The sequence below is a fragment of the Cucurbita maxima genome, unplaced genomic scaffold, assembly GCF_002738345.1.
Source record: "Cucurbita maxima cultivar Rimu unplaced genomic scaffold, Cmax_1.0 Cma_Scf00001, whole genome shotgun sequence".
NCBI lineage: Eukaryota > Viridiplantae > Streptophyta > Magnoliopsida > Cucurbitales > Cucurbitaceae > Cucurbita > Cucurbita maxima.
In genome coordinates, this window is record NW_019272017.1 from 10,775,826 (window position 1) to 10,788,174 (window position 12,349).

The 12,349-nt window shown below is 37.5% G+C and overlaps 1 protein-coding gene and 1 non-coding gene across 4 annotated transcripts; one reads left to right on the top strand and one right to left on the bottom strand.

Moving 5' to 3' along the window:
* Positions 1-469: 469 nt before the first annotated feature.
* Positions 470-609, bottom strand: LOC111494204. Its single transcript, XR_002720147.1, has one exon. It is a non-coding gene; the product is annotated as a small nucleolar RNA Z247 (small nucleolar RNA).
* Positions 610-8,900: 8,291 nt separating this feature from the next.
* LOC111490114 (putative Myb family transcription factor At1g14600) lies at positions 8,901-10,573 on the top strand. 3 transcript variants are annotated; one of them, XM_023138629.1, is made up of 7 exons: positions 8,901-9,153; positions 9,271-9,413; positions 9,507-9,583; positions 9,661-9,697; positions 9,814-9,955; positions 10,054-10,183; positions 10,261-10,573. In XM_023138629.1, the coding sequence occupies exons 2-7, from the start codon at positions 9,296-9,298 to the stop codon at positions 10,504-10,506; spliced, it is 750 nt and encodes a 249-aa protein (XP_022994397.1). In that variant the 5' UTR covers positions 8,901-9,153; positions 9,271-9,295; the 3' UTR covers positions 10,507-10,573. The 3 variants fall into 3 exon arrangements, with proteins under 3 accessions (XP_022994397.1, XP_022994381.1, XP_022994388.1); XM_023138613.1 differs by having other exon boundaries at positions 8,904-9,153; positions 10,252-10,573; XM_023138620.1 differs by lacking the exon at positions 8,901-9,153 and having other exon boundaries at positions 9,181-9,413; positions 10,252-10,573.
* The last annotated feature ends 1,776 nt before the right edge of the window (positions 10,574-12,349 follow it).

A 12,349-nucleotide genomic window follows, 5' to 3' on the forward strand; every position in this document is an offset into this window, starting at 1 on the left:
AGAGAACGAGCAGTAGTATTAATTGAAGAATGACCAGTATGCAAAATCCGCAAACCTGCTCCATTGTCGACTTGAACTTGTTCACCTCCATGATAGCATTCACGCACAGCGAGACGATCCAGGTTACTGGTGATCTGATCAGTGGCACCTGTGTCGCTGTACCAATTTGGATCAATCTTGTAGGAGGAAGTAGCCGCTAGTGTCGCAGGAGGAGGTTCATCTTGATAGAACTTGTCCTTCCTATACCAACAGCGAGCGACAATATGCCCCTTTGCCGCAAATCTAGCAGGAAGGGCGAGCATAAGGGTCACGACGATCACCAGCAGAACGAGAGAGCATGCCACCTCAAGAACGTCCATGACCACGATCCCTACGCCCACGGTTCTTCTGCTGACCACCATGACCAGCATCATTGATCGAAGATCCAGGATTTAACTAAAGTTTAGCCTGGTGGTGTTGTATTTGGTAAGCTCCAAACGCCATTAGATGTGCAAACACATCATCAAGCGTGAGGGCTTCACTCTTGGTAGTAATCGAGGTGACGAAGGGATCATAGTTAGGGCCAATACCAGCAAGGAGATACGCGATCATGTCATCATCCCACAAGGCAGAGCCGGCGGCGGCCAGCTCGGTGGCCGTTCCTTTGATCTTGTGAAAATAATGTGCAGCAGACAGTTCGTGTTTCTTGGACATGGCGAGAGTTGACGAAGAAAACATCCGCTGCAGAGTATCTCACGCCTCCTTGGATGTAGTAGTGGCAACCACATCACGAAGAATCTCCTCAGACATGGAGGAGAGAATGCTGTTAAGGACCTGTTGATCCTGATCATACCATTAATCATAGGCCAGATTAGAGACCAATCAGCATCAGCAGCGGTTAAGGGACCAGCTTGGCAGGTGTGACAATGATGTCATCGACATAGACCATAAGCTTCGTACTCTGTAGGTAGGGGAGGAACTAGATGCGTTGTATGATGAAGTTGTTCTTGGTGAGACAGATTGTGACAGCGTGGTGGAGAGGGATTGGGGCACAGGTCGACGCCACGGTAGATGAGATCGTGTTGGAGATGGTAGATGGGAAGGAGGAAGAAGATATGATAGACATTGTTAATGAATAAACATTGGCTCTAATACCATGTTAGATTGAAGTCATGACCTCATACCGGAAATGAAGGGATTCTACTGCTATGTATATCTATGACCTATTACCTATTGTTTAACACCCTCCATTCTCTCTCTCTTCTTTGTGTATTTTATTTTTTTCTCCTCTCCTTTTATTCTTCTCTTTTGTTTCCATCTCTTATTATTATTATTTTTCTTTTCTTTTCAGAATAGCCTTTTTCTTCTTCTCTATCACCTTGAGTGACGGTCTCTTTCTCTCGGCTTCTTCCTCTTCCACGTTCGGCTTCTTCAAAGATCTTATAGATCTCGTCAAATGGAACCTATAGGGCAAGAATCGTGACATGGTTGAGTTCTGTGAGAGATGAGAGTTGAGGAAGTTTTTGGAAACACCCACAAAACGTTACCATGACCAAAGCTCTCGATTTCTTACTCTTCAAGCTCTCGTTCCTCTCTTGAAACCGCGACCCCTTCATGCTGAAAAAAGGAGCCGTTGACAATTGAATCCAATTTAATTTTGCACATTATTTTCATATTGTCGGTAATAGTGCGAAAAGAAGGAAGGCCCAATTCCAAGTTGTTCAAGAATAGTTTCGTTGAGTTTCTCGCCCCTTTGCGTTAGGATTAGTTAATAAATCCCTACCTATTAGTGAAAGAAGTCCGCCACATAATTAGAGTGAGTGGATAAGTGACACATAATTAGAGTGAGTTAAGTGAGTGGAATATCAGGTCCAGTGGGAGGGCTTTAATTGAGTCGCCACTTCTTTCCATTTTTAGATTAGGTTTGTTATTTAAATCCGCTAAACCAATGAAAAAGGGATCTTCAGGTATTCAATACTTCTATCTCTCTTTTGTTTTTTAGTTATTTTCTTCTTCAAAGATTTTCTTTTGGTTTGTTCCCTCGTAACGATTTCCTCGGTCAAAAACAACAAGTGGTATTAGAGCAAAGGTTGGTGACATATCATGGTGGTGGTGGAGAAACCAAGTCTATCAAAAGCCAATTTGATTAACTCAATTGGTTAGAACATTGACCTAACAACGCACAGGTCTCATGTTTAAGTAGAAGAAAATGCAAAGCGCGAAAGTACACACACCGTGGGGTCCATACCGGGCAGTCTCACTCACTCCTCCAATGTGCAAATCGGCTTGGGAGGGTATCAAATGGTCGAATTTTTTTTTCTTATTTTTAAATTGGGTATTCCATGTTCCCTCTAGATATGCTCACCAAGGAAGGTTGCTGGAGTTTTCGTTTTTTTTTTTTTTTCCATATAATTAGAGCTTCTAAAGTTGGTAAATCTTATTTCTAAATATGCCAAACTTATCCACAACTCCCTAAAGGTAATGATGTGCCCATGGGGTGTTTAATTCCTACACTCACTAGAAGTGTTCATACTAAATCTCCTACCTGCGAAGTTCTTGATCTCTTCAAGATCGGTTTACAAAGTCGCGGCGTCAGCCTTGACTTGTTCCTACACGCAATAGGGGCTCTCACCCTGACACCTACTCGTGTAGTCCATAGTCCAACCAGAACTGGTTTACAGGTTTGCCTGTTTCTACACTCAATACCTTGAACTAACTATCCATGTAGTTCTTAGTTCCTCTCCGGAATTGGTTTAACGGGATCATAGCATTGATCTTAACCCGACTTTACACTCAATAAGTAACTCAATTGGTTTTGTGATTTTATAAGCTACTTTAATCATATTAAGACAACATGGAGGTCTACTAGGTTCTTACACTATGGAGGTCTATTAGGTTTTAAATTTTTTGTCGAGGCTCGGGTGTTACACAGAGCTTCGACCTCGCATGTTAAATGGTCTACCTAGGATGATCATATAAGATTTCACCTTAATCATGAGATATTTATGAACTCTTGTCCAAGACAATTTGTCCTTTAATTTGCATATGGGAGAATGACTTTTGTAGCCAATTCAATATGCATATGACTTTGGTACTTTATCAAATAAGGAGTTGAATATAATTTTATAAGATAAAATTCTTTTTTTTTTTTCAAATAGATAGAGTAAGTAGATGAGTAGTTTTTTAAGTGCTAATTTCAAGACTCCATCCTTTTAAAGTAAATTAGTTTATGATTGAATCATACATTAATGGTTCAATAGAGAATTGATAGTACTTAAAAGTATAAGATGTAATTATAGGAGTAAGACTAAATTTTGACCCAATTGTATTACAAATAACTCGTGAAAGATCAACTTACTTGTAATAATTATATCAATAGACACAACTTGTTCTACCATGCATAAGAGTGTCACTTTAGGTTTAGTAGAGTGAGATATCGTTAATGAATGAAAAATTGATAAATTAAGAGTTTAATTAATTAATTTTATATCATTGAAACTTATAATCTAGAATTGGTTAGTATAAAGTATGTGGTAACGTTTGAGTATTTTTAGAATTGGTTAGTAAACATGAAAATATTATTATATATTATGGTTTAAGATAGGATGAGAATAAATAGAATTTGGTTTAAATTGAGGAATATTAGGAGAGCATAGATTTGGTTTTGTGATGTGACCAATCCAAAAATTGCATTTTTATTAATTAAAAAAAATGAAAAACGCTGACAAAAAGAAGATATTTGGATTTGATTCCCTGCGACACCATATGCCTCCCAGTTTGTTCTTCGCCCACCCTATGCATGCATCCACCTACACGCGCTCTTTGGGGACGTGGGATACGTATTCTTCCTCCTCCTTTTCGCAGAAGCAGAGGATATTCTGGCACCTTTGCAGAACCCCCAACAGTAAATACGCTTTGTCTACCATTTTCGCAGTTCCCACCCACCCGGCCCCCTCCGCTGTTCAATTATTCCCAACTTTAGGGGCCTCTTTTCCATTTCACTATTTTGTAGGGACCGCTTCTGCAATTTTCATCCTTCCTTTCTTTTTTCTTTCCCTCTTTGGCACGTGCGGATTTTGGGATGCACTTTCCAATCATTTCGGACCCACCTCTTTCTCTTTTTCCTTTTCTTTTTCTCCCCAAATTACCTTCGGAAATGCAATATTTTGCCAACTCTCTAATCTTTTCTGCCATCTATTTCCTTTCTGAACGAAAATGGTTAGGAAGGAGAAGGAGAAATAGAAATAGAATTGGGATCGAAAATATGATCTTCATTCATGTTTACCACGTTTAAATAGTATACTAACTATCGCAAAATAGAAAAAATATATAACTAATTCAAGTCTTGAAGAATGTATCTTAACAAAGTTAACTCTAAACAAGTATTTGTCATAGCTCGATACTCGGCTTCTGCTGATGATCTGGACACATTAGTCTGCTTTTTAGACTTCCAAGAAATAATTGAATTTCTGAGAAAAATACAGAACCCAGAAATAGACCGTCTGGAAGTTCGACAGCCACCCCAATCAGAATCGCAAATATGCTTGTAATCTTAAATTGTTTTCAGATGGTCGTAGGAGTCCTTGACCATGAGTGCCTTTGATGTATCTCAGAACTTGAAGAGCTGCCTCCCAATGTGGTTTTCTTGGTTCATGCATAAATTGGCTAAACATACGAACTGAATATGCTATGTCAGGCCTAGTGACGGTCAAATATATTAATCTGCCAATCAACCGTCTGTATTTACTTGGATCATTCAACTTCTCTCCTTCAGCTAAAGAAAGTTTCAGATTTTACTCCATAGGAAATTTGTCTGGACGTACTCCTGTAAGACCTGTGTCTTGAAGGATGTCTAGAGCATAATTCCTTTAAGACATAAAAATTTCTTTTCTAGACTGATAAAATTAATGCCTAGAAAATATTTCAAATTTCCTAAATCTTTTATAAGAAATTTCTGGAGTAAACTAGTCTTGAGATATTGAATTTCTTTGAGATCATTTCCTGTCAACAAAATAAATTAGAACGGCAGTGAAAGAAGTACCTTTACTCTTAGTAAATAAAGAGTAATCTGCTTTGGATTGAGTGTAGCCTGCATTTTGTATAGTTGTAGAAAATATGGAGAACCAATTACGAGAAGCCTGTTTTAATCCATAAAGAGATTTATGGAGGCGACATACTGTATTCTCCCCTTGTCGGCGAAGACCTGGTGGTAAAGACATATAGACTTCCTCGTCTAGACTACCATGGAGAAAGGGATTTTGAACATCCAACTGATGGGTGAACCATTTTCGAGTAGCAGCAATAGTGAGTAGGCAACGAAGTGTAGGAAGTTTCGCTGTAAGAGAAAATGTTTCTGTGTAATCAATACCTTCAACCTTAGTGTATCCCTTTGCTACAAGTCGAGCTTTATAATGGTCAACAGAACCATCAGAGTTGTATTTAATTTTGTACACCCAGCGACAAACAATAGCTTTATGACCAGGTGGTAGAGGAACGAGAGACCATGTATGTTTACGTTCCAAAGCTGTAATTTCATCATTCATAGCCTGCTGCCATAACGGGTCGCCAACTACCTCGTCATAGGTTTTAGGTTCTGTCTAGGATGTAATAAGAGATAGAAAAGCACGTTGAGTAGGAGAAAAACGAGAGAATGAAAGGTAATGATGAAGGGGATACCTGGTGCCAGTGCCGGGACTTGAGCTAGAGGTTAAATGATTGGCTCCAGAAGACATCTCATAATTCTTATGCCAAGCTGGAGGCTGTTTAGTACGAGTAGAACGTCGGAGTGGAGCTGATGTATCAAGTGGGATAGGATTAGAATTTGTGGGCGAATCTGGAGAAGGTGGAGGAGACAACGAAGTAGAGGAATAGAAGGTGGAGGATGGATGTTTGAGTCGGATGGATCATGAAGTGGTACAACAGGAGTCGAAGGAGCTAATGTCAAAGTTCGTGAAGCTGATGAAAAAGAAAAGTCATCTTCACAAAATTTAACATCACGGCTGATAAAGAATTTGTGAGATTGCATGTCATACAACTTGTAACCTTTATGACCACAAGGATATCCTAGGAAAACACAAAGAATTGCCCGATGTTCAAATTTTTGCTTAGGATGTACTATAGTTGCATAACATTTACAACAAAAAAACTTTAAGATGATGAATTGTAGGTGGTCGATTGTAGAGTGCTTCAAAGGGTGTCTTGTTAGATAACAATGGTGATGACGTTCTTTTATAAGATAAATAGCCATTAAAATGCACTCTCCCAAAAAATTAAGTGGAACCTGTGCTGAAAAAGAAGAGACCTAGCTACATTTAGGATATGACGATGCTTATGTTCTACGACTCCATTTTGTTGTGGAGTATATAGACACAAGTGCGCTGAAATTCAATGCCACAAGAAGTAAAGAATGTTGCAAAGATAGAAACTCAGCCCCATTGTCTGATCTAACTATCTTGATAGTAGTATGAAATTGAGTTTGAACGAATTTAACAAAGTTCATTAACAAATGGTGTACTTCTGACTTAGGTTGCATTAGAAAAATCCAAGTGGTCCCCAAACATCACAATATATTAGATTAAAGGCAGAATGGGTTGTTATTGAACTTCTTGGGAAAGACAACCTAATTTGTTTTGCTAACGGGCAGATACTACAATTATGAGAATAACTCGCATTATTAAGATGCAATTGATCATCTAGAAATTTAAAACGAAAAAAAGAAAGATGACCTAGGCGTAAATGCCACAAATCAGATGATTGAGATACTTGATGAACTGAAGATTTGATTGGAGATGAAGAAATATGATAGAGATCTCTAAATTGTTTACCTGAGCCAATCGTCTTCCCCGTAGCCAAGTCTTGCATAACACAAGAATCAGGATAAAAGGTGACATAACATTTCAAGTCATTGGTAAGTTTGCTGATGGACATTAGGTTTAAGTTGAATGAAGGCACACATAAAACGTTGTTTAATTTAAGGTTAGGGCTAAGGGAAATATTGCCAGTATGTGCACGCGTGCTATCTCTCCATTAGGCAAATTTATTGTAGACATGATGGCAGCCTTTGGTTCAGTCATAACAGAAGATTTTGATACTATATGATCCGTAGCTCCACTATCGAGAATCCATGAATTAGAACTCGCAAAGTTAATAGATAATGCAGATATGGGAAACAAACCTGCAACATTGATGTGATTGTCAGAATTACCAGAAGGGCGATGATTGAATGCAGATAAGGCTTGTGCTATCTGTTGTAATTGCTCAGAAGAAAAATTTGGAATGGAATTAGGTGACTGTTCTTCTGTATTCAACTGAAAAACATCGGCCATATTTGTAGATGATCGATATCCACGATTATTGTGTTGATTGACTTGACTTGTCCTTCCAGAATTATTTTTCTGTCGACACCGATCTTCTGTATGTCCCATTCTATCACAAAACTTACAGTGAAACTTAAGGATTCAACACTCATTGATTGTATGACCATTTTTATTGCAGTGTTCACACAATTTGTCCTTGGCGAATTTTGAATATGTTGTTTTCTTCTCTACTGCTGATGCAATCGAGAAATTCTTAGTAGGTTAAGAAGTTACCTGACGCTGCATCTCTTCTTGTACAAATAATGAATAGGCTTGCCTCACATTAGGTAACGGAGATATACTCCTAACTAATTATTAAAGTATATTCTACCAATATCATATCTTAATAAATAAATAAATAAAAAAATAAAAAAAAGGGAAGAGAGTAAATTTAAGGCGGAAGATTTGGGTAGGTGATATGGATTGGGAGTTGGCACCGTTTGGGAAAAGTAGAAACAATAAAAAAAAAAAAAAAAAAAAAAAAAAAAAATTGAATACAATTTGAATTCCAAGGTGTGATGTGATTTGATGTGATTTTATTTATTTTTTGTTTTGGTTGTGATGGGATGTGAAGAAATAAAATTTGGAACCCAATCCAAACACTCCCCCCTCATATCTGTCCAAATTTGACGTGTTGGTTTTTCCAACCGGGAATGGACGGCTCACATTTGAGGGATCGGAGGGTTGAGGGCGGGTTGACTTTTTCTCCTTTTCTTTTAATTTTTTTTTAAATTTTATTTAAAATTATTATCATTGGGGTTGAAAATGGGTAGAGGAACTCCAACAAATGGGACAAACTTCCCTGAACCCTATTCCCAACCCTCCTTTTGTTTTCTTGAGCACAACTTTGGGAGCTTTGTCCTCCTTTTTGTCAACCATGCAAATTACAACTATGCCTTTTCTTCTCATCACTAATACTTTCCTTAATAGAATCTCTATTTTGAATGTGTTTAATTAATACAAACTTGGATTTCAACCCTTAGTCTTTCTTATATTTCATAGAAGGATCATTATGGAGGATAAATACATCTCTCACATATATATTTTATCTCTCATCTTCCCCAAATCAAGTCCATTCAAAATAAAATCATAAGTATTTGAATTTCAAATAAGGATTAAGAGAGCGTAAAAAGAATTTGAGAGAGATAGGGCGGTATCCCTATGCACCCCATTTTGTATATTTAGTATAGGGGATGCATGATAATACAAATATAGTAACTTGGAATTATTGTATCTGCTTTGCTGTTGCCTATAATAATGTCCGTATACTTGTTTATTCAAAACTAACGAGGTAAGGCCAGTGGGAGAAGGGCAGAAGCGTGATTTCACAAAGTGAGGAAGTGTTTAGTTGTAGTACTCCGGCGAGGGTTTCAAGGATATAGTAGTAGTAATACTAATAATGGTACTTTTTTTGGAAGGAGAATAATAAATCCTCTTCCCTCACAAATTCAAAATGAATAAAATAAAAAACTTGTGTGATCATCACCACGTTGGCGTATGTATTGGAGTGGGTTATTTATTAGAGGGGGGGAAAAAAGAGGGTCAAAGTGAAGCAGTTGGGGTATATTTAGATGTAATGATTTGAAAGCAAAAGATTTAAAAGAAAAGGCAACAAAAAATTCAGAAAAAAATGTGTCCCCAATTTGATTTTGATTTTGATTTTGGTGAATGGTAATGATACATGTATTTGTTGTTTGTTCAACAGTGACAGTCCGCAGAGAAAGCAGTAGCAGAGGAAGCGGCAGACGCAGCAGCAGCACCAGCACCAGCAGCAGCAGCACCACCAGCTCTCTTTAAGGAATTTTCAGGACTCCCCTTCGTATTTTCCCTTTCTCGTGATCTTCTTCTTCTTCTTCTTCTTCTTCTTCTTCTTCTTCCTTTTGAATCTGTATATAAACCCTTTTCCTTCTTGTTTTCCCCTCCCCACCCCCCACAGGAATTTAGGCATTAGATTTAGAGAGATGAGTAGAAATGGAAGTGTGAGACAGTATATAAGATCCAAAGTCCCAAGATTGAGATGGACTCCCGAGCTTCACCACTGCTTTGTTCTTGCAATTCAAACACTCGGTGGCCATCACAGTATGCCCTTTTCCTTTTCCTTTTCCTTTTCCTTTTACTTCCTGCTCTGCTCACCTTTTGACTGCCTTGTTCTTTCTTTGGTTGATTCATTAGAAGCAACGCCTAAGCTGGTTCTTCAGCTCATGGATGTGAAAGGACTCACCATTTCACACGTAAAGAGCCATCTTCAGGTCCTCTTTTCCACCTTTTCATTCTTCCTCTTCTTCTTTATCCTTTTTCTATTCTCATTTTTGTTTATTTGTAACAGATGTATAGAAGCACCAGGGCAGATATGGGAAGACAAGGTTCATTATTTTATATGATAATTCTCCTCAATTGGAACACTGCCAAATCTCTGGAATCTCATCTTTTACCATCCAAATCCACTTCATTTATTGTCTTTTTCTTTGTTTTGTTATAGATCATAAGTGTTCTAGTGTTGGAAGAAAGGCAAGTAATTTCGAGGAGGAAGACGAGGACGGGTGTGTAGAAGAAGAAAACGTTAAGGGAGGTGGAGTAAGTTACAGATCAAGAACAACAACTCAAACTTCAGCTTCCAAAAGGTGTGCCTGCCTATAATAATAATAATAATAATAATAATAATAAATAGAGAACAACAAACATTTGTGTTCTGTGTTTGATTGTTTGGTGGTGTTATCAGAGGGAATAGAAGCTCAAGAAATGATGGGTTTTATGGACATAAAGAGATAAAGATGATGATGATGGTGGGAGATTCTGAATCACACGGCGTTGCACTCAACCAATCGGCTGCTAACCATGCTTTCTTCAAGGTACTTTCAAATTATGATTTTCACAATCTTCTCATTTTTTTTTTTTAATTAAATAAAATTATGTTTAGATTTCACAGAAGATGAAGAAGGAAGATGAGGAGAAGGAACTATCTCTGTGCCTGTGTTTACAACACCATTGCCATGGTTCAAGCAGCGAAATCAGTGAGGCGATTTCATCTTCAAGTTCGAAGTTGGATAATATTAATAATAATCATAATAATAATAGTTATAGAGACTGTTCGAGTTGGTCGTACGGAAGGCAACAACAGCAGCAAATTAGTGTTAATTTAGAGTTGTCAATGGCGCTTTGTGGTAGCCGATGAGGGTTTGTGTGTAATTAATTTTACTTTCCAAATTCTCTCTTTTTTTAATATAATCGTTGTTTAGAACTCGAATGCTGCTGTGTTTTTTATTTATTTATTTATTTATTTTATTTAAATTAATTACACTTTTGGTCTTCGGATTGAAGTTTTAAAATTGATTAAATTTGTTACAATAATTGATACAAAACGATGGGGAAAATTTTCAACTTTCTACCTATCTTTTCCTTCAACTTGTTGGGCTATTCACGGTGGAATGAATTTATTTTTCTATTATAATATATGTGCATGTGACTTTAATTTCAAATATTTTATAAATAATGTGACTTAAGCTTCATAACTTCCCATTCACGTACGGCCACATAGACCTCCCGGTGAGCTCGCTCCTAGACGTACCCCTGAATCTGGCCTTCAATTAGCATACACTCATACTGCCGCTATACCACGGAGGGAAGGAGCGCCCATTGTATTATGATGTACACAATATCATATCATAACATAACATCATAGTGTACACGTCTGTACTAATTATAGCAGGGAAGAATCTCTATAAGAATGCTAACATACATCTCTATAATTTAAAATGATAACATGTATAAGTTATATATTCTCGTCCACCTCATAACATAATCATTTTATGTCATTTCATAACGTAGTATATCACATGGTACAACATCGTCATTTATATTGGTTTATATGGATGTTGGGTGGTACTACTTTATGGCTATTAATTTGAGTATTACGTAGTAAAATGTAAGTTCCAAAAGCAGAAACAACCGTTTCCCAGCCACCACAGCAGAAGCTATAAGGTGAGGAACAAGTATAGGCATGGGATGCCATGGGTGTTGAAGAGGTTGGACACAATGCTGTTCCCCGAAGAATCTACGTAATTGTTGGATGAACGGATAGCTTATGGTGTGTGAGGGAATTCTACCAAATCTTATTATTATTATTTTTGAAAATCTGACTCAACTGAGTAGAGATCTATTTGGGATTGAGGAATGAGGGAGAGAGAGATTTTGGGGAGACTGGTTTTTATTTTATTTTTATTTTTTTAGAATGTGGCTATTACAGGTAGGCTGGCGAAGACATAGCCCGCTGCCACCGCCATCATCACCACCTTCATCAATCTGCAAAAAGGTATCCACCCTTTCCCATCTTCTTCTACCATTAGAATTTACCCATGCATATCTTAATTGTCTTAAAATATATATATATATATATATTGGCAAGGAAGAGTTTGAGATTGGTATCCCAGATCTACCACCTAAGATATATGCATTTAAAGTCGGGGAAAAACTTATTTTATTACCCGAGTAAACTCAAGAGATTTTTTTATTGGTCACACGATGCAGGTGCTATCAAGCCACGCTTCCTTCATCAAAAGTCTTCTTATACTTCACTTAATCTAGAGGGATAAACCTGAGAAGGGTGTGGTTGAGGCGAATTTTGAGTTTTTGTTATCGGTATGCAACTCAACCTAGAATGTATTTTTTCCCTCTTTTAGGCAGCTCAACCTAGATCATATTAGGCATCGACTCCTTCATCAAACATACTCCATTTAGTCCCTTCAAACTATTGAAATCATCAATTTTGGGCATTACTGGCCATAGGCAAGAATTTAAATTTCTTTCACAAATCTTACTCGATATTGAATTTCTTCGATTACGCACGTTCCTAAGGTCATCTTCTTTCGTGGCCTTCTTCGAAAATGATCCTTTAAGTGTGTATAAATTGATTGGGATAGGACTGGGTGAATATGCCTCTAGCCTTGGATTGAATTTTGATAATTCCTTTGAGTTTTCTTCAATAGCGGAGAGAGTTGGGGGAATAAGATAGGGGCATT

Coding starts and splice junctions, on each gene's coding strand:
- LOC111490114 (XM_023138613.1), top strand. CDS start 9,296: ATGAGTAGAAATGGAAGTGTGAGACAGTATATAAGATCCAAAGTCCCA. Junction 9,414..9,506: donor AACACTCGGTGGCCATCACA/GTATGCCCTTTT, acceptor TTGATTCATTAG/AAGCAACGCCTAAGCTGGTT. Junction 10,184..10,251: donor CTAACCATGCTTTCTTCAAG/GTACTTTCAAAT, acceptor AATTATGTTTAG/ATTTCACAGAAGATGAAGAA.